Source organism: Carcharodon carcharias, chromosome 20 (genome assembly GCF_017639515.1).
Source record: "Carcharodon carcharias isolate sCarCar2 chromosome 20, sCarCar2.pri, whole genome shotgun sequence".
NCBI lineage: Eukaryota > Metazoa > Chordata > Chondrichthyes > Lamniformes > Lamnidae > Carcharodon > Carcharodon carcharias.
The window spans coordinates 25,659,995-25,682,303 of NC_054486.1; the positions used below are offsets into that span (position 1 = coordinate 25,659,995).

A 22,309-nucleotide genomic window follows, 5' to 3' on the forward strand; every position below is an offset into this window, starting at 1 on the left:
GGCAGTCACTCTCACCTCACCTTGGGAGTTCAGCTCTTTTGTCCATGTTTGATCCAAGGCTGTAACAAGCTCAGGAGCTGAGTGGCCCTGGCGGAACCTAAACTGGGCATCACTGAGCAGGTTATTGCTAAGTGCCGCTTGATAGCACTGTTGATGACCCCTTCCATTACATTACTGGTGAATAAAAAAAGTCTTCAGCCAATTCGATTCACTCCACATGATGTCAAAAAATGGTTGATGGCACTGGATACTGCAAGGACTATGGGCCCTGACAACATTCTCGCAATAGTGTTAAGCACTTGTGCTTCAGAATGAGCCACACCCTAGCTAAGCTATTTCAATGCAGCTACAACACCAGCATTCACCCAGCAATGTCGAAAATTGCCCACGTATGTCCTGTCCACAAAAAGCAGGACAAATCTAACCCAGCCAATTACTGCCCCATCATTCTACTCTTGATCATTAGCAAAGTGATGGAAGTGGTCATTGACAGTGCTTTCAAGCAGCAGTTACTAAGCAATAACCTTCTCATTGACACACAGTTTGGGCTCTGCCAGAGCCACTCAGCTCCTTACCTCATTCCAGCCTTGATCCAAACATAGAAAATAGGAGCAGGAGTAGGTAATTCGGCCCTTTGAGCCTGCTCCACCATTCAATGTGATCATGACTGATCCTGTATCTCAATGCCATACTCCTGCTCTCTCCCCAGAGACAGCTGAACTCAAGAGGTGAGGTGAGAGTGACTGCCCTTGACATTAAAGCAGCATTTGATCAAGTGTGGTATCAAGGAGCCCTTGTAAGGCTGGAGTCAATGGGAATCTGGGAGAAAACTTTCCGCTGGTTGGACTCATACCTAGCGCAAAGGAAGATGGCTGTGATTGTTGGAGGCCAATCGTTTCAGATCCAGGACATGACTGCAGGAGTCCTTCAGAGTAGTGTCCTAGGCCCAGCCATAAGACCATAAGACATAGGAGCAGAAATTAGGCCATTCGGCCCATCGAGTCTGCTCCACCATTCAATCATGGCTGATAAGCTTCTCAACCCCATTCTCCCGCCTTCTCCCCATAACCTTTGATCCCCTTACCAAACAAGAACCTTTCTATCTCGGTCTTAAATACACTCAATGACCTGGCCTCCACAGCATTCTGTGGCAATGAGTTCCATAGATTCACCACTCTCTGGCTAAAGAAGTTTCTCCTCATCTCTGTTGTAAAAGGTCTTCCCTTTACTCTGAGGCTGTGCACTCGGGTCCTAGTCTCTTCTACTAATGGAAACATCTTCCCCACATCCAAACTATCCAGGCCTTTCAATATTCTGTAAGTTTCAATCAGATCCCCCCTCATCCTTCTAAACTCCATCAAGTATAGACCCAGAGTCCTCAAACGTTCCTCATATGTTAAGCCTTTGATTCCTGGGATCATTTTCGTGAACCTCCTCTGGACCCTCTCCAGGGCCAGAACATCCTTCCTGAGATATGGGGCCCAAAATTGCTCACAATATTCTAAATGTCCTCTAGCCTTATAAAGCCTCAGCAGCACATCCCTGCTTTTATATTCTAGTCCTCTCGAAATAAATGCCAACATTGCATTTGCCTTCCTAACTACCGCCTCAACCTGCAAGTTAACCTTAAGAGAATCCTGGACTAGGACTCCCAAGTCCCTTTGCACTCCAGAGTTTTGAATTCTCTCCCCATTTAGAAAATAGTCTATGCCTCTATTCTTCCTACCAAAGTGCATGACCTCACACTTCCCCACGTTGTATTCCATCTGCCACTTCTTTGCCCATTCTCCTGACCTGTCCAAATCCTTCTGCAGCCTCCCTGCCTCCTCAATACTACCTGTCCCTCCACCTATCTTTGTATCATCTGCAAACTTAACCAGGATGCCCTCAGTTCCTTCATCTAGACCATTAATGTACAAAGTGTAAAGTTGTGGTCCCAACATTGATCCCTGCGGAACTCCACCAATCACCGGCCGCCATCCTGAGAAGGACCCCCTTATCACCACTCTCTGCCTCCTGCCAGACAGCCAAACTTCTATCCATGCTCGTACCTTGCCTCTAACACCATGGGCTCTTATCTTACTGAGCAGCCTCCTGGGTGGCACCTTGTCAAAGGCCTTCTGGAAGTCCAAATAGATAACATCCATTGGCTGTCCTTTGTCTAACCTACTCGTGACCTCCTCAAAGAATTCTAACAGATTTGTCAGGCATGACCTCCCCATGATGAAACCATGCTGACTTTGCCCTATTTTACCATGCACTTCCAAGTATTCTGAAATCCCATCCTTAATAATGGACTCTAAAATCTTCCCAACGACCGAGGTCAGGCTAATCGGCCTGTAATTTCCCATCTTTTGCCTCACTCCCTTCTTAAACAGTGGGATAACATTAGCGATTTTCCAGTCCTCTGGGACCCTCCCTGACTCGAATGATTCCTGAAAGATTACCACTAACGCCTCCACTATCTCTTCAGCTACCTCCTTCAGGACTCTGGGGTGTAATCCATCTGGTCCAGGTGATGTACCCACCTTAAGACCTTTCAGTTTTCCTAGCACCTTCTTCTTGGTAATGGCCACCATACTCACCTCTACCCCTCAACTCTCTTGAACTTTGGGGATGTTACTTGTGTCTTCCACCGTAAAGACTGACGCAAAGTACCTATTCAGTTCCTCCACCATTTCTTTGTTCCCCACTACTACTTCTCCAGCTTCATTTTCCAGCAGCCCAATGTCCATTTTTGCCTCTCTCCTACCCTTTATATATCTAAAAAAAACTCTTGCAATCTTCTTTTATATTACTGGCTAGTTTACCCTCATATTTAATCTTCTCCCCCCTTATTTATTTTTTAGTTGTCCTCTGTTGGTCTTTGTAGGCTTCCTAATCCCCTGGTTTCCCACTGTTCTTCGCCACATTGTATGCTTTCTCTTTAGCTTTTATGCTGTCCCTGACTTCCCTTGTCAGCCATAGTTGCCTCCTCCTCCCTTTAGTATGCTTCTTCTTCCTAGGGATGAATTTTTGCTGTGTCTCCCAAATTACTCCCAGAAACTCCTGCCATTGCTGTTCCACTGTCTTTCCTGCTAGGCTCATCTCCCAGTCAATTCTGGCCAGCTCCTCCCTCATGCCTCTGTAGTTGCTTTTATTCAACTGTAATACCGTTACATCTGATTCCAGCTTTTTCCTCTCAAATTGCAGGGTAAATTCTATCAGATTATGGTCACTTCCTCCTAAGGGTTCCTTCACCTTAAGCTCCCTTATCAAATCTGCCTCATTACACATCACTAAATCTAGAATTGCCTGTTCCCTTGTGGGCTCCACCACAAGCTGCTCCAAAAAGCCATCTCGTAGACATTCCACAAATTCCTTTTCTTGGGATCCACTACCAACCTGATTTTCCCAGTCTACCTGCACATTGAAATCCCCCATGATCACTGTAACCTTGCCTTTCCTACACGCCTTTTCTATCTCCTGGTGTACCTTGTGCTTCACATCCTGACTACTGTTTGGAGGCCTGTACATAACTCCCATTATGGTTTTTTTTACCTTTGCGGTTCCTCAACTCTATCCACACAGATTCTATGTCATTTGACCCTACGTCATTTCTTGCTATCGATTTAATTTCATTTCTTACTAAAAAAGCAACCCCACCCCCTCTGCCAACCTGCCTATCTTTTCGACTGGATGTATATCCTTGGATATTTAGTTCCTAGTCCTGATCCTCTTGCAGCCATGTCTCCGTGATGCCCACATCATACCTGCCAATTTCAATCTGCGCCACAAGCTCATTTACCTTATTTCGTATACTGCGTGCATTCAGATACAACACCTTCAGTTCTGTTTTTCCCGTCCCCTTTCTCATTGTCATCCCCTTATCTGATGTGCTTGAAGTTAGATTCCTAGCCCTTTCCAAACACTTCAGCTACTTCATCAATGACCTTTCTTCTATCATAAAGTCAGGTGGGGTCTTTGCTGATAAATGCACAATGTTTACTACTATTCACAACTCCTCAAACACTGAAGCAGTCCATGTCCATATGCAGCAAGGCCTGGATAACATTCAGGTTTGGGCAGGTAAGCGGCAAGTAACATTACCACACAAGTGCCAGGCAATGACCATCTTCAACAAGGGAGGATCTAACCATCTCCCCTTGACATTCAATGGCATTAGCCTTACTGAATCCCATGCTATCAGCATCCTGGGAGTTACCAGTAACCAGAAATGAACTGGACCAGCCATATAAATACTGTGGCTACAAGAGCAGGTCAGAGAATGGGAATTCTGGGGCGAGTAACTCAACTAACTCCTCAAAGTGCCCCACCCCCAGAACCATGATAGGATTCCCCTTGATCTCACCTTTCACCCCACCAACCTCCATATTCAACGGATCATCCTCTGGCATTTGCACCGCCTCGGTCATGGTGCCACCACCAAAGAAATCTTTCACTCTCATCTCCTTTCAGCATTGAAAGTGGGAACGTGGTGCAGCAGGGGATGGGAGGTGCTGCCTGTCCCACCGGTACTTGTAGTGATTTGTGTTACAGGTAAACATTCTATGACCTAAACTAGAACAAATAATTCATTAAAGAGCTTTAAAAAAACTATAAGCTAAGCATAAAGAGAGTGGTGGAAAAGGCTCAGGACAGAGTGCAGACCTCAGCGGATGTAGCTGTACATATTTACAGCATCCAAAGGCAACAAAAGAAAATCAAGGAGAGACTTCACAGGATAGCAGGTGGGTGCTTAATTGGTGAGTATCACAGTTGTCTTTTATTTCTCTGAGGGTGGTAGTACACGCGTCCCCTGCATACAGCTCACTCGTTAAAATGTATTCAATTCTGGAATAAAAACAGAAAATGCTGGAAATACTCAGCAGTTCTGGCAGCATCTGTGGAGAGAGAGAAGCAAGAGTTAATGTTTCAGATCATGACCTTTCATCAGAACTCAGAACAATTCTGAATAATGGTAGGGGCAATGGCTCTTCCGAAGAGAAAGGCCAGGTTGCTCAGCTGCACAAGGGAGGAGGAGGAGGAGGAAGATCAGGAGACCAATAATGATAGGGGATTCAACAGTTGGGGAAAAAGATAGGCAGGCTTTTCTGCAGCCACAGATGCGACTCCATGATGGTATTTTGCCTCCCTGGTGCGAGGGTCAGGGACATCTGAGCAACTACAGAATACTCCGAGGGTGAAGATGAACAGCCAGAAGGTTGTGGTCCATATCGGCTCAAAGGACCTAGGCAGAAAGAGGGACCAGGTTTCTCAGGTAGATTTGAGGGAGCTAGGATGGACACTAAAATGCAGGCACTCAAAGATAGTCATCTGCAAGAAAAGAAATAGGAGGATAAAGCAGATGAATGCAAGATAGGAAAGATGGTGCAGGAGGGAGTGCTTTAAATTCCCAGGGCATTGGTACTGGCTTAGGAAGAGTTGAGACCTCTGCAAGGTCTGGGTTGCACATCACCAGGGTTAGAGCCAATATGGTAGTGCAAAAGCTTGCTAGTCCTGTCGGGGATGGTTTAAACTAGCTTGGCAGAAGGATGGAAACTTGAGTGTACAGTAAATTCAGAAGGTAGAGAAGCAAAGCTTGAAATGGGAGACAGAAAATGAGTAAGCAAGTATAGAGGCAGAGGGAACAAAGGCTAGAAAATACACTGAAAAAGAATTATTCAATGCAAAAATTCTAGTGAATAAGGCAGACAAGCCGAGGGCACAGATAGACACCATGAAGTTGGATATCATAGCTATTACCAAAATATAATTTAACAATCAGGAATGGCAGCTCAACATTCCTGGTCACAGAGTTTTCAGATGAGTTAGAGAGGAGATAAAAAGGAGAGGATTGCAATACTGGTTAAAAAAAATTATCACAGCTGTGAGGAGGGATAATATGCTAGAAGGATCATCAAATGAGGCTATATGAGTTAAACTGAGGAATAAAAACTGCTGAGAGTATGTTATTGATTCCCAAACAGTCAAAGGGAGATAGAGGAGCAAATACATAAGCAAATTGTTGAGAAGAATAGAAACAATAGGGCATGAACAGTGTTGGATTTCAACTACCCTAATATTAACAGGGATAAATTCAGTGTACATGGTATAGAGGGCATAGAATTCTTAAAGTGCAGTCAGGAGAACCTTTTTAACCAATATGTAGCAAGCCCAACAAGAGAAGGGGCAGTTCTGGACTTCAGGGAGTGGATCCTGGTGGGGGGAAGCATATCAGTGGGAGTGCGTGTTAATGGTAGCATTCATAATTCAGTTAGATTCAGTGTGGTTATGGAAAAAGGCAAGGATAGGTCAAGAGTAAAAGCTTTAAATTGGGGAAAGGCCAATTTTACTAAGCTGAGATGCGATTTGGCAAAAGTGCACTGGAAACAGGCTTGTAGGTTAATCAGTGCCATAGCATTTAAGGAGGAGACACGGACGGTTTAACAACAGTTGTGGTGCCAGAAGATTAAAGAACTGTCAACATTGTACCATTGTGTAAAAAAGGAGAAAGGTATAACCTGATTAATAACAGGCCAGTAAGCAATATACCGGGAAAAAATCTATAGGACAGTATTAAATTAATTGCCATTTAGAAAGGTACAGGTTAATCAAAGAAAGTCAGCATGGATTTGTTAAGGGAAGTTTGTGTCTGCCACATTGAGTTTTTGAGGAGGTAACAAAGAAGATTAATGAAGGTAGCGCATTTGAGGTTGCCTACATGGATTTTAGCAAGACTTTTGACGAAGTCCTACATGGCAGACTGGTCAGGAAATTAAAAGGCTATGGAATCCAAGGGAAAATGACAAGTTGTATCCAAAGGAATGCTGGTATATTTCCAAGTCAGGGTGGTGGGTGACTTGGAGGGGAATTTAGAGGCGGTGGTATTCCCATGCACCCGCTGCTTTTGCTCTTCTAGATGGTAGAGGTCTTGCACTGGAAGTTGCTGTTGAAGGAGCCTTGGTGAATGCTGCAGTGTATCTTGTATATTGGACACACTGCAAACACATTGCATGGGTGGTACAGGGAATAAATGTTTAAGATGGTGGATGGGCTGCTGGCCAAGTTGGCTTTGTCTGAGATGGTGTTAAGTTCTTGAGTTTTGTTGGAGGTGCCTGTATCCAGGCAAGTGGAGAGTATTTCATCATACTCCTGACTTGAGCCTTGTGGATGGTGGACAGGCTTTGGGGAATCAGGAGGTGAGTTACTCACCACAGAATACGCAGACTCTGAACTGTTCTTGTACCCACAGTATTTATATGGCTGGTCCAGTTACATTTCTGGTCAATGATGATCCCATCAGGATATTGATATGGGGTACTTTATTATTGTAAAGCCATTGAACGTCAAGGGGAAGTGGTTAGACTCTCTCGTTGAAAATGGTCATTTCCTGACACTTGCATGGTGCAAATGTTAGTTACTACTGATCAGCCCAAGCCTGAATGTTGTTCAGGTTTGCTGCATGAAGGCATGGATTACTTCATTATCTGAGGAACTGCGAATGGAACTATACAGCATTCAATCATTATGCGCAATGAACATCCCCACTTCTGACCTTATGATGGAGGCAAGGTAATTGATTGAGCATTGATGATGACTGAACCTATGACACTGCCCTGAGGAACTCCTGCAGTGCTGTCCTGGTGCTGAGAAGGCTGACTTCCAATGACCACAATCATCTACCTCTGAAGTAAAGAAAATGGATAGAGACAGAATTGAGAGCGAGTGTCATAATGCTACCAATGGTGGAAGAAGCAAACAGCGGGATTTGTGGTGATACATATCAAAATAGTATCGCGTATTACTGTAACACATTGCATTACCAAATGTAACAAGTGTTACTAAATTGTGTTTAACAAGAACTTTAAAAAAATATTTAATCTTAGGATTTGGGCATCGTTGGTAAGGCCCACACTACCTAGCTGCCCTTGAGAAGGTGGTAGTGATCTTCTTCTTGAACTGCTGCAAGTCTTTATGGTGAAAGTACACCAACATAGTGCTGTTAGGCAGGGAGCTCCAGGATTTGACCCTGCGACGATGAAGGAACAGTGATTCTGGATTCAATTGGGATGGTGTGTAACTTGTAGGGTAACTGGAAGTGTTGTTGTTCCCATGTGGCTGTTGTCTTTGTCCTTCTAGGTGGTGGAGGCCATGGATTTGGAAGGTGCTGCAAAGATGCCTTGGTGTGTTACTGCAATGCATCCTGTAGATAGTACACATCGCACCTTGATACACCAGTGCTGGAAGAAGTGGATGTTTAAGTCAGTGGTTGGGGTGTTGACCAAGCAGGATGCTTTATCCTGGATGGTGTTGAGCTTCTTGAGTGTTGTTGGACCCACACCTATCTACACAAGTGGAGAGTATTTCATCACACTCCTGACTCTTGTCTTGCAGCTGTTGAAGAGGCTTTGGGGAGTCAGTAGACAAGCCAATTGCTGCAGTGTATCCAGCTTCTGACCGGTTCTTGTATCCATGGAATTTAGGTAGCTGGTCCAATTCAACTTCTGGTCAATTGCGCCTATCAAAGAAGAAAATTAAGTGTTATTAATATTTTTACTTTTTTTAAACATTTTAAAATTTTTAACATTTTTTAAAGTTTGCAAATGAATCCTCTGAGTACATGACATTCGTTTTGGTCCATAGTGTACTTTAAATTATGCATTATCTAATCCAAAGTATTACAGATTGGAACCCAAGCCAGGGGTTTGGATGATTCCTATGCAGAGCACTGGCTTTACGAGCTGGATACCAGGAGTTTGGAAGCTTTCTGTATTTATTAATAGTAGGATTGTCTTGTAGTAACCTATAGAGTGGAACCTAATCAAAAGGTTTGAATTTTTAAGAACATACAAAATAATGGAGAAGGCCAAACAGCTGCTTGACTCTGCTTCGCCATTCAATAACACAATGATTGAACTTCTACATGAACTACACATCTCATCCTATTCCAATATCCCTTGGTTCTCTTAATGCCCAATAGTCTATCAATCTCAGTCTTGAATATACTTAATGACTGAGCATCCAGAGCCCTGTGTGGTAGATAATTCCAAAGATTCACAGCCCTAAGTGAAGAAACTTTTTTCTAATCTCAGTCCCAAATTGTTAATCCCTTATGCTGAGACTTTGGTCCTTGGTTCCAGATTCTCCGGCCAGGGAAAATAACCATTTGCCATCTGAGAGGCCCTCTAAGAATTCTAAATATATTGCAGAGATCACTTCTCACTCTCCTAAACCTTAGAGAACATAGGCCCATTGTACCATGTCTCCTCATAAGACAGGAAGTGTGAACCTTAGTTGCATCCCCTCTAAAGCAAGTAAGCACACCATATCGTTGCTTCCATAAGATCAAAACTATACGTGGTACTCCAGGCGTGGTCGTACCAAAGTCCTATATAATTGCAGCAACACTTCCTTATCAGTCCAACTCCCTTGCAATAAAGGCTAACATAACATATGCGTTCCTATTGTATTCCTCCTCCAGAATATAAGGAGCTACAAACGTGGAACTTAGTTAATGACTGAAAGGAACGTATGTTTGTGTGTACATGAAATAGTGATGGATGCCTGGGAGTGCGTCATATCACCAGGAGTGGAGATCCAGTATTTTCTCGCCACTATCATAGCGGATATTTTCTTTTGCAAATTATTTGGCCGGGTATGCAGCTATTTGGACCCTTTTCGAGTTATCTCTTTCCTGCAACTGCTAAGTGTTAAAAAGACATGACTCGTAAGAATATAAACGTAGGCTTGATGCATGGAAATATCCTCACTAAAGAATAAAGAACTTCCTGTATGCAAACAAGGTACGCCACAGGTCACCATCAATTCCCTTACGACACACGGGCATCTAAGAAGGAAGCATTTATATGGCGCCTTTGACGACTCCAACACTTTCTACAGAAGGACTATCACAGGCGAAGAGAATGATAAACGTTATCACTTCAAAGTGGAAGAATATCGTTAGGGAAAATAAGGATTCATACATACATTAAAACTCCGGTTAATGCATGAAGGGCGGCTTTCGTGACCTGGGTGGAGTCTGGGTGGAGTCTGGCTGTGCTGCCTGTGTGAATGAACGCTGGATACATTGTGATCACGCTGCTAAAGTGTTACAGTGATGGCAAGGGTACTGCGTGCTTCCCGCTCTGTCTGCAAAGTTCTCAGCCAGTGTTCCTCTACTGGGTAGCTCTTTGGGGGGCGTGAACCTACTTGCATCCACCCCCTACCCCATTATGGGAGTCCCGTGCATCGTCAGCATTATTGTTTTGCACAAACATCTTGGGCTCCCGAGTTGCTCGTATCCCGTCCAGTATCTAACCCCACCGGGAGCTGCGCATGCGTAAAAGGGCCCCTCGCGCCTCTATCCTCGAGGCACATACGCCCCCTTCCACCATCACCTCCGCGCATGCGCTACTGACAGCGAAAGGGCAGTGTTGCCCGCCGCGCATGCGTGCCGGGGGCGGAATTCGGGCTGGGTGGCCCGAGGAGGGGCGGGAGTGCGCAGGCGCATTCGGTAGTCTGGCCCACGGCGCATGCGCACTGCTGCCGCGAGCGTCAGTGCGCACGCATGTTTCGAGCCGTTAGGTCACACGCAGATATAGAGTTGGAGCGGAAGAAACAGGCGTTTGGGTTGTGTAAACGGAGAAAAGCGATTAGAAAGCCCGTGGGTTGGGGGTGACTGAAAAAGATATCGTAGATGGGAGGGGTTTGCAATTTTTTTTCCCCTTTGGTGTCGCGTGTGAAGTGGGTGAAGGAGTAGGCACGCGCGCGCACGGGCAGGCCCCTGGTTTTCACACGCGCGCTGGGCGCCACTAACCGCCCAGGCAGGCAGCTGCTCCTCCTACTCGACTCCTCCACCTTCCCGAGGTGCACCGGTCGACGGGCGGCTTCGGGGCAGCAGCAACAAAACAAGGGAGGGAGCACGTGATAGCGAGAGAGGTGTGGGGGAGGGGGAAAATTAGAGCGGGATCCGGGGAGAGTGCGGCCTCAGACGGGGATGAAGAGCAAGTAAAGCAGCCCTGAGCTTAGAAACAGTGGGAAGGAAGGAAGAAAGCGACGAGAGCCGCAAGGGGTGGCCGTGGAAAAAGGGGCGTTTTCTTTAGCGGAGGAAATTCGCCATCAGGGAGGAGTTAGTGAGCTGCAGAAATTAGCACCTAGTGGGAGCCGCCCTTTCCCGGAGTCTGGGAAAGCCGCATGCGAAAAATCCTGCCCCCTCTCCCTCCTTTTGGAGAAGAGGTCGGTGGGTCATTGCAAGGACAGGGTCATCCAGCACTAGCTGGGGTGGTATCGGGTACCACTCCCCATCCCTGTCCAAATGCCCACACTACCCGGTAATGAGGAGCACGGAGGTTCCTGGTGAGCATCGAGGCTCAGTGGCCAGAAAATAGGAGGGAGGACTTGCCATCGGTAGAAGAGTTTGTTTTGGTGATCGGCACCGACCGCTCCTGGGTTGAAGGGTCTCGTTGATGGACGTGAGTTTGCAAGAGACACTCGGGTGCTGGGGCTGTTTTTCATACCAGAGGGTAAGATGTCTCACTTTTAAACCTTAGCAACGCCTTGATTTCACCTCCCGAAGTTTTAAATGGCAATGGAATGTGTACGGGGAGGCTGTTCGCTTATTTATTTTTATTTCTTTAAGAGAAGCACTGAACTGTACGCTTATATTTGTAACTCCTGTGCACTACTGCAGAAGTGCCTGCCTTATCAAGGTAAGGCGGGAGTTTACAATCCTCAATTTGCAATTCCTGCAGATCTCTTTCGGCATCGTGTGCGCTTCTAAGTCGAGAGGCCTGTGGCTTGACCGGGAGCCCATGTCTGGGAAGATTGCGGGTTGAAAAGAGGGTTGGTGGGAGGGGCGGGGTGGAGGGGAACTAGCTTCGAAGTGTGAAATCCGGGATGTAAATTCAGAGTATCAGTCGGTTCTGGGGAGAGTGGCAACAAACAGCATATTTTCGTGTTGACACGTATGGAACAACCTCCCCAAACACCCCGACCCTGGGATCAGAGCCCAAACAAATAATCTCCCCAAACCCTGAAAATCAGATCCCAGGACAATAACCTCCCCAACACCCAAACACCCTGACCCTGGGATCAGAGCCCAAACAATAACCTCCCCAAACCCTGAAAAACATCCCAGGACAATAACCTCCCCAAGCCCCAAACACCCCAACCCTGGGATCAGAGCCCAAACAAATAATCTCCCCAAACCCTGAAAATCAGATCCCAGGACAATAACCTCTCCAAACACCCCGACCCTAGGGTCAGAGCCCAAACAATAACCTCCCCAAACCCTGAAAATCAGATCCCAGGACAATAACCTCCCAAACACCCCGACTCTGGGATCAGAGCCCAAACAAATAACCTCCCCAAACCCTGAAAAACAGATCCCAGGACAATAACCTCCCCAACCCCCAAACACCCCGATCCTGGGAACAGAGCCCAAACAATAACCTCCACAAACCCTGAAAATCAGATCCCAGGACAATAACCTCCCAAACACCCTGACCCTGGGATCAGAGCCCAAACAATAACCTCCCCAAACCCTGAAAAACAGATCGCAGGACAATAACCTCCCCAACCCCCAAACACCCCGACCCTGGGATCAGAGCCCGAACAGTAGCCTCCCCAAACCCTGAAAAACAGATCCCAGGACAATAACCTCCCCAACACCCAAACACCCTGACCCTGGGATCAGAGCCCAAACAATAACCTCCCCAAACCCTGAAAAACATCCCAGGACAATAACCTCCCCAAGCCCCAAACACCCCAACCCTGGGATCAGAGCCCAAACAAATAATCTCCCCAAACCCTGAAAATCAGATCCCAGGACAATAACCTCCCCAAACACCCCAACCCTAGGGTCAGAGCCCAAACAATAACCTCCCCAAACCCTGAAAATCAGATCCCAGGACAATAACCTCCTAAACACCCCGACTCTGGGATCAGAGCCCAAACAAATAACCTCCCCAAACCCTGAAAAACAGATCCCAGGACAATAACCTCCCCAACACCCAAACACCCCGACCCTGGGATCAGAGCCCAAACAAATAACCTCCCCAAACCCTGAAAATCAGATCCCAGGACAATAACCTCCTAAACACCCCGACTCTGGGATCAGAGCCCAAACAATAACTTCCCCAAACCCTGAAAAACATCCCAGGACAATAACCTCCCCAACACCCAAACACCCCGACCCTGGGATCAGAGCCCAAACAAATAACCTCCCCAAACCCTGAAAAACATCCCAGGACAATAACCTCCCCAAGACCCAAACACCCCGACCCTGGGATCAGAGCCCAAACAATAACCTCCCCAAACCCTGAAAATCAGATCCCAGGACAAGAACCTCCTCAACCCTGAAACACCCCGACCCTGGGATAAGCCCGGGACAATACCCTCCCCAAGCATCACCACTTTGGGGATCAGAGGCCGGGATCTCCTCCAATTTGACAATCGGGGCACTTTGGGTAGAACCACCCACTTCCTGTCCGGAGAGGAGGGGGAGGAGGACAGTAAGGCTTCTGTCGTTTCCTCTCACCCCCAACAGTCACTGGGATTTCAACTGAAAGGAAGGAATTCTTGGGGAGGCACCGGAACGGGGCTTCATCAGCCGCAAAACTGAGAGAAAAATCCGAGCCCCGGCAGAACAAACAAGTGGCCTTGGCCCCTTGGGGCCAAGAGCATTTCAAAGGGTGGGGACTCCCAGGTTGGATTGTGTGACCGAGTCCGGGGTGGGCATTTCCACACGTGATAATAACACACACATGATTCCCGGGGTGGGGGTTGTTATTCTGCGCTCTGACACCCCCCGCCCCCCAAGGGTCGGGGTGTTTATTTGGGGTTATTATCCCGGGCTCTGACCCCTCCAGGGTTGGGGTGTTTATTGGGGGTTATTATCTCGGGCTCTGGCCCCCAGGGCCGGGATGTTTATTGGGGGTTATTATGCCGGGTTCTGACCCCCAGGGTGGGGGTGTTTGGTGGGTTATTATCCCGGGCTCTGAGCCCTCCAGCCCCCGCTGTCTTTTCTCAATGTGAACGCTAACAATGTTGCCGAGTCTAGGGCCGCTCGGCTGAGCTGCTCCTGGCCGCCGCCGTATCACCCCCTGGATGGGATCTGTGGGGTGGGGGAAGGGACGGGTTATCATGTTCCAAAGATCGGCGAGAGGAGTTTGTGGGGTTGGGGTATTGAAAGTTCAGAGTCGGGCCCGAGGTGGATCGAGGAAGGCGCCAAATCAGGTCGGGGAGCTCGATTGGAGCGGCCTGAGGCGGCAACAACTCCCGTTCACGTGGTGAGGAGGAAACGGTGAGACCGGGTACGACAGCTTAATGTGTACGGACAGGGGAGCGGCACCGAAACAACCACCCACCGCCTTCCCGGTGACCGCCTGATCCACCGGTTCTTAGGCGCTGCAGGGACCTCCAGAGTCAAACCTGCCTAAACCAGGCAAGAAAAATCGAGCGAAGCACGCTGTCTGTCGATTTCAATACCTAGTCACTCAGCCTCCTCTTTAGAGGGACATTGCACCCTCCACACGCTTCCTCTGGTCCGTGTGGTGTAATCAGACTCTGCTGAACAGAGCCAAGTTTTCATCGGTTTTGCACCGTGGATAATTATTATATGTAAGTAGGTATTTGCACAAGTTGGATTATGTCGTTTTGCAGATTGGAGATCTGAAAAGCACATTGGTTGACTGTGATATTAGTAGACCCAGGATTGGGCTGATTTGTGGGCTTGTTTATAATTCTTAAAAAAAATCAGCGTTTGGAGGAACCACAACAAAACCAATACCAACTTGCCAATAGAGAAACAGAATTTTAGATTTTCTGTTTTCTAGTTCATAAATTTAATGTGTCACTTTTAATACGTCATACCAATATTTTGAGATAACTTAAATACTGTACTACACAACAGATAAACATATTTTTGGTCGCAGGAACTGCGACCTTTAGGAATGTCACAAAACTCAAGAATCTGATTTAGTTATTATCATTTGCATTTTATGTTCTGTTGTTAGGTATCTTCAATGTTGACAAATATTGAAATTGCATGCATAATGATAGCACAAATGGAGACTGACCATTTTGTTTAACAACTTACGTTTGTATAGCACCTTTAGTGCATAAAATATCCTAAGGCACATCATTGGAGCTTTATCAGACCAAAAAAATCACATCAATTCATAAAAGGAAATAAGGACAGGTGTTCAAATTCTGGGTTAGGTTTTAAAGAGACTTAAAGGAGAGGAGAGAGGCAGTGAGTTTTACAGAGGCCATCAGTGCAAGGGACCTAGATAGCAGAAGACATAGCTGCCAGCAGTGGAGCAAAGGAAATTGTGAATGTGCAAAAGGCCAGAAATGAACTTCTATTTCTTCATTTCTTTTGGAAGTAAGCAGTATGCCATATTTGTTTAAATGGAGTTTACATCAAATAGCCAGCGAAATATTGCAAAATGTTAATTTTTTCCTCAATTTCATATGTACTGAATTAAATGTGTTTAGAAGTGAGTTACAGGCTGGAATTCAATTTGAAAAAATTCAGTAGGTTTATATGTTGTAGAATAATAGATGCCTGGGAGAAAGTTGCTGGAATGTAATTGAGAGGTTTGAATAGTTTTTAAATAATATTAGATGCTCGGGAATGAAATATCATCTGGTATCTTGTTGAGGGGATACTATATGTAGCTGAAGTGCCTAGGTTTGAAACTGAAACAGTTTATAATTGCACTGGGAAACTGACGATCTTGGAATACTTCAGTGTTACCATTGTGCCTATAGCAGTGTCAGTCATGGTGCATTTTATTGCTGTTAATATGCCAAGATTACTATTTGTAATTTTTATTCTGCCAGATATACATATGCTGTGTATTTCTGTGTATTTAAGTTCATATTTCAAATAATGTGTTTGGAAAATGGTTAGACACTAGTTAGTCACTTGTGTAACTTTTCAGTGATGTTTGTAAACTGACTGATGTGACTGATTTAATTTGCAGTTGAAAATTTTTATTTACCTGATTATTGTTTTCAGGAAGTTCTATTGCATTGATTGAATCAGCCTACTCCTGCTCCTTGTTCTTATGCTATGTTGTTGTATTAACAGTCATGGACATTAGGCTTTTGTACACTCCCATGCGTGGCATGCACAGATGTGAACTTCATTTTCTTTCGTTATGGAACTGGTTTGGGTGTTGCAAGTTCTCTTTCACTAATTGTTTGCGAATGAAATATGAATGGAAAATCTTAATTTTGGCTCTGGGTTAGAAGGTAACAAACAAAAGTTAATTTATATCAATACCTTTTTCTGATACTAGAGTAGTGTGTCCTATTTAAAAATATAGTATTGGAAAGATGACTAACAAGGTAATAACACAATTTATTTGGACTTGGCGATCACTTTGCTACTGAATAAACTTTCCATGTTACTCACTAGTTACAGGGCCTTAAGACTAGTGGATGCTCAGATATGGTTTGTTAGTTTCTGCCCGCCTTTTAGTGCACTGGGTTTCTTGCTTCTGGTTTGTGATGCATTGTTCAACACTGCCTACTCTTGCTCCTAATTCATATGTTCGTTAGTTGAAGAAATACACTAGGAAAATTAAATGTTGCGTATCTCAGCCTGCTTTATGGATATAGAGGATATACATCAGGGGCCCTAATTGAAAGTGATCCATATCAGGAAAGTGGATCCAACCAAAGACCATGCAAGCAACATACAATAATGTAACAATTACCTGAAATTATTAAATTTCATTCCCTGCCAGGAAGCTCCCCTTTTAGTATCAGAATTCACTGTATGGCACTGATACATTTTAACTTGGAGCTGAGAGTTGGAGTTCTTTGGAAACTTGGGATTGTGAGCTGCTACCATGGGTGCAGAGAAATTGAGCTTGAGATCCTGTTGGAATTTTATTTCATGCTGTAAATGTTTTTGTTTGTATCTTACAGGGCGGTAAATGGGCCTCTCTTGACGACAGGTTTGGATCTCTTCTCTGTCTTTCTCTCACGAATGGGCTTTGACCTCCAAAGAATATGGAGAATCAGCAATTAGTGTATGCAAAGCAAGAGACCAACACTTCACCAAACTCGGGCACACCCGCTGCATACTTTGTCATTCTCAAGCAGGCACCTGGTAGTGGTGGCACTGAGCGTAGCATGTTGGTGGCTAAACAAGAACTTGGGGGTGTCGGTTGCATCCTGGAGAAAAGAAATAAATTGGGACCAGGGAGAGTCCGCCACCCATTTGAGTGCCACTCTGGAAATGTCTGCGTCACCTTAGAGAACCAGGAGATGTGGAGTCAGTTTTACAAGCGTGGCACAGAGATGATCTTAACAAAACATGGCCGGCGCATGTTCCCAAATTGTAGATTCTGCATCTCGGGGCTAGATTCTTCAAGGAAGTACATCCTAGTGATGGATATCGCTCCCGTTGACAACCACCGCTACAAGTGGAATGGGCGCTGGTGGGAGGTAAATGGTAAAGCGGAACCACATGTCCTTGGCAGGGTGTACATTCATCCTAATTCACCTTCCAGTGGGAGCTACTGGATGAGGCAACCCATCTCCTTTTACAAACTGAAACTTACCAACAATACTCTAGACCAAGAAGGACACATCATCCTGCATTCCATGCATCGGTACCTGCCACGCTTGCATGTCATTCCTGCTGACAAACTCACTGATGTAATTCCTCTCAATGGCCCAAATGTACTCACCTTCACTTTCCCACAGACAGAGTTTGTAGCTGTGACTGCATATCAGAACATAAAGATCACTCAACTGAAGATTGACTTCAATCCATTTGCAAAAGGCTTTCGAGATGATGGGCTAAACAGTAGACCCATGCGGGAGTTGAGGCACCGGAGCAATGAATCAACAGACGGAGGTTGTAGTGATGATTCTGCTTCTTCCAGAAGTGTGATAACTGAGCCCAGTGGGCACTTTAAAATTAAAAGTGAGGAACAATCTGAAACGCAGTCTGAGCACAGGAAGATGCAGGGTGATATCCACGCATCTCCAGGTGCAAGTTTTGATGGGGAATTATATAACACTGACGAAGAGGAAGGGTCCCTAGAAGCCGAGATACCAAAAACAAGTGAATTTGTTGCAGGAATGGGCATGAGGCAGAAGAGGACAACTGAAAGGTAAGCAAAGGCTTTGAAAGAACAACAGATCTGCTATACCTCCTTGTTTTAATGTTTTAGCAGTTTTTCAAATTTGGCTACCCCATGACAGCAAGATGACCCCCTTCATTTTATACTGACAATAAAAATCTATCTCTTTAAAAACATGCCGTCTATTGTTTGTAATGTTGAGGTAGTTGGCTCTTTTTCTTTACTTGCTTTGATACACTTCATACTCACCAAGATCAGTAAAAGTCCCTCAATGCCTCCCTCCATCAAGCATGCTCACGAGAATTACAGGATAGGTTGAATGAGGAGTTAGAGGTGCATCAATACTGCCCCAACTCTAACCTCAAAAGTGCCTCCACTACAACAGTGTGACATTACCATTTTCAATCTGGGCCTTGTGGCTTCTATAAATTATTCTAATGAACTATTTTAATGTTTCTGGGTGTTCCCATTGCGAACTAGAATGTGTGTTCTGAATTTGTTTTGCTTAGCCCTAAGCTCAATAAGTGAGAGGAAAGGTAATTTTTCATGTCAGTATGAGATTTCAGCAGTAAAAGGACAGTGTTTGAAGACTGAATAACCATTGGGTTATTCAACCTTCAAACACCTATTAAGTTTCTTACAGTAGAGACCTCCTATGTGCTATTGTGAAGAAGATTAGCTAGTAGGGTTTAACGAAAGAATAGGCAAGTTAATACATAGTGCAAATCAAGTAAGTGGCAAATTGGAAAGTGGCATTGTTAGTCTGTGAGATGCTTGGCATTGCAATTAATGGCAGTTCTAATCCATTTCAAAGTTAGAGTTTATGTTCAGCTCTCATTTCAGAACATTGGATTTTCCTGCATTTGGTGTGTTATGCTGAATAGTTGTTTGCCTGACAGTGTAACAAATGTACTGAAAGATGGTATAGCTACCTCTGTTGAATTTGTTGTTGGGTGGCTAAGAGAAACTTAGCATTTCTTTCTTGTGAGGAGATGAATAAAATCAGGACAGAGCAGCACATAAACAAGAGTGGTTTATCAGTGTAGTCCTGTGTATTTTGTTGCAAACTGTTGCTCTACCTCAGCAGCACGTTCAGTTGAACACTTATCCCAATTCGTGAATGGTGCCTGGAAAGTTGAACAATTTGATAAGTAATATCCATGTAGAATTTGAATCTTGTGTTAAGCAAGCTTATCTCAGATACATTTGACCTAGTAATTTTGCTTCAGCCTGGATTCTCTTCACTCAAGACAGTTGCATTTAATTTCAGTATTCAAGACCAGTGAATTGCATGCCATTGTGATTGGCCTATCTTCTCTACTTTGGCATGCAGATAAAACCACCTGCAATCTACTTGAAATTCTCTCTGACTGTTCCCAGCTTTCAAAGAAAGTACTACTTTGACTAAAGGTAGAATAAAAACACTTTCAGTTGGGGAATTGAAATCTTTGTTTCTTGCAAGGAAATGTTATGTAAACTCACTAAAGCGATTAGCAAACTGTATAATAGAACATACCAAACATATTACTTTGCCAACTGGAATCTGCCAGTGAAAATTGGTGCCCCCCTCTACATATGTAGTCACCTTTGTGGGTTAATGTTCTATACTGCAACACCAGTTGGCAAAGGAAGTACTAGAATCAATCTCTACTCCGTCTTACATTTATTTACAAAATGAAACATTACAATCATACACCTAACCCAACCGTTCAGCAATTTCAATAAGTGTCTCTTTTATATGCGAAGTGAAACTCCAATTAATGCCCTGCACCTGCAGGTAATTAAACACAGTTGATATACAATTAATATGTGTGGAGGGTCTTCTCAGCATTCCATGGCAGATACTTGAAATAACTTGTATGCTTCTGCTGAGCATTTTGACTTGGTTTTAATGAATAACGCAATAAGTGCTTAGGTACTCTGGTGCTCTAGGTTGGTTGTAGCAGTTAGGCCAGGAATTCACTGCCTCAAGTTTCTGTTGCTACTTCAGTGCATTATAATATTAATTTGATTTGTCTACTGCCCTTCAAGTCTTCTGGAAACATTCTGCCTTGCAGCAAGGAAACTTTTACCCTTGGTGATTTTAACTTTCTTTGCAAATTCTCCATGCCCCCTTTCCCCTTATTTCCCTTGGTTCCTGCCCTCAACTCTCCCTCCTACATATAGCCCAGCTCTTGATTGTGTCATCTCTAGAGATCTTGCCCCATCCAAAGCTCTGTCTTCACCAAAGCCATCTTTAATCACTTCGATTTCTGTTTGTATACATATTGCCTTGCCTACTTTAAACTTATCTCAAAGCAACTGCCTCCTTGAAAGAAAATGTGACTCTGCTGTTGTCCCAGAACCCTCTGATAGTCCAGATGTCTTCAATTTCACCCACCTCCACACATCTTTCATGCAATTTGTTCCATGCTTCTGCTTTCAGTATTGTTGTCCTCTTTGAGCCCCCATCAATCTCCGATTCTGTTAGAACGATTCTCCTTTCTGTGCCCTTAAATCAGAAAACTGCTCATTGGAGCACACCTGTCCTTGTTCACTTCTGGACCTAGCTTACTGAATTAAGGGAATGGACCGAATTTTGCAGTCAAAGCTAAAGGCATGGTGGATGCTACTGATCTTGAAGAAAGTTGCCCACAAAGGTTTAGTGGGACCTAGAACGTCAATTTCCCCTATTCCAACGTGACTTTCAATCTGGGTCATCTATAGGGGAACAGTGGTCAGTGGTGCTGAGTAAAGTCATCAAGCAGGCTGAGCAGCCAATCAGTTTGAAGGACTCTTACAGACAGCAAACCAGGAAGTTAAAATCACGAATTATGGTTTACTTTTTAACCATTTCACAGAAAGCAAAATAAAGATTGGGATATACACATGGGGTTAAGGTGGAAGATGAAATATCAAATGTTAACAGAAAAATTAAAACTCATGGAATTTTTATCATGGAACAAAGAGAATGATACTCTACATGTATAAAACTAGTTTTTCCAGGTCAGAGGTTATTAATTATGGCTGGGTATGCCGTTTAAAAATTCAGTTACATCTCATTCAACAAGGCTTAGTATTTTCAGTGATTTTTATGAGAATGGCGCATGAAATATTCATGTCAACTCAGTGATTCTGTATTTATTGCATTTGCGAAGACTGCTTCAGTGCACCCTGTGGAGCTGCAGGAAATTGCTAACAGTAATATCCAGAGTCCCATGTTGAATTGCACCTGTGGATGCTGAAGGTTGCTATCTGCTTCACATAGTAATTATGACATGGTGACAGTCACCACCATTATAAACACACTCTGTGCCTAAAATCGTATCACTTTCTTTCCCTTTCCAAATTTTCATGCTATTTTATGGCATTCCAGGAAGTATAGGACACCCTTGGCTGCTCCCTGATCTTCCGGTCACTTGTCATTTTAATTTTCCACCTTGCTCTCATGCTGATCTCTGTATCCTCTGCCTTTTGCAAATTCCAATGAATTTCAATGTAAGCTTGAGGAACAGCAGCTTGCCTTTCGATTAGGCACTTGATAGCTTCCGGACTCAACATTGAGTTCAAAAGTTTGACTGTAACGTCTGCTCTTGTTTTGTTTCCATTTTCTTTGCAGGTTTCAGTTTCACTCTTGTTTTTGCTTTCAGATGGCCACTGTTAATTATTCTGCCGTTCACACCTGCCCTGGAAAGATAATTGTTTCTTTGCTTGTCCCATTACAACTCCCTTTGACGCTGCACTACCAGCTCTTGTCAATTAATCTCTCCTGTCTTCCAACCTATCCAGATCATCCATTTTGTCCTTTTTCCCAGCCTTCCCCCTTTTACTTGTTTAAAACCTATTACACTTCTAACTTTCCCCAGTTCTGATGAAAGGTCATTGATCTGAAACGTTAACTTTGTTTCTCTGTCCATAGGTGCTGCCTGACCTGCTGCATGTTTTTCAGACTTCCAGCATCCACAGTATTTTGCTTTTGTCTAGCCTCTGTGACATGCTGTCTCCTATGATCCCTTTCTTCTGCTCTCCACAGACCTTCCCCTACCCAACTCCCACTTTTACTTTGATCACTAAAGAGTCATGCGTTTCTCCATCTTAAGGATAAGGTTTCTCCATCAGCTACCACCTCCCATTTGTTTCTCTCCTGCCCTACTCCTGCCTCAATGTTCTCTTGTACCCTTGTTCTTAATCTGCAATTTCATAGCTTCCCAAGATATCAACCAGCTTATCTAAAGAGTGAT

The 22,309-nt window shown here is 44.5% G+C and overlaps 1 protein-coding gene and 1 long non-coding RNA gene across 4 annotated transcripts in view; one reads left to right on the forward strand and one right to left on the reverse strand.

The window, feature by feature from the left end:
- Positions 1-7,287: 7,287 nt before the first annotated feature.
- On the reverse strand, positions 7,288-10,294 carry LOC121292225. The gene is made up of 2 exons (XR_005946223.1): positions 9,970-10,294; positions 7,288-8,500 (listed from the first exon to the last, which is right to left on the reverse strand). It is a non-coding gene; the product is annotated as an uncharacterized LOC121292225 (long non-coding RNA).
- Positions 10,295-10,574: 280 nt separating this feature from the next.
- Positions 10,575-22,309, forward strand: part of mgaa (MAX dimerization protein MGA a) — a 115,198-nt gene continuing 103,463 nt past the window's right edge. For 2 of the 3 annotated variants that reach the window (XM_041214335.1, XM_041214337.1), the window contains exons 1-2: positions 10,575-11,504; positions 16,924-18,119. In XM_041214335.1, coding sequence (XP_041070269.1) covers positions 17,008-18,119 — 1,112 coding nt within the window. In that variant the 5' untranslated portion in view covers positions 10,575-11,504; positions 16,924-17,007. Of the gene's footprint in view, positions 11,505-14,474; positions 14,602-16,923; positions 18,120-22,309 lie in introns of those variants that run through there. The other variant, XM_041214336.1, reaches the window with a different exon arrangement.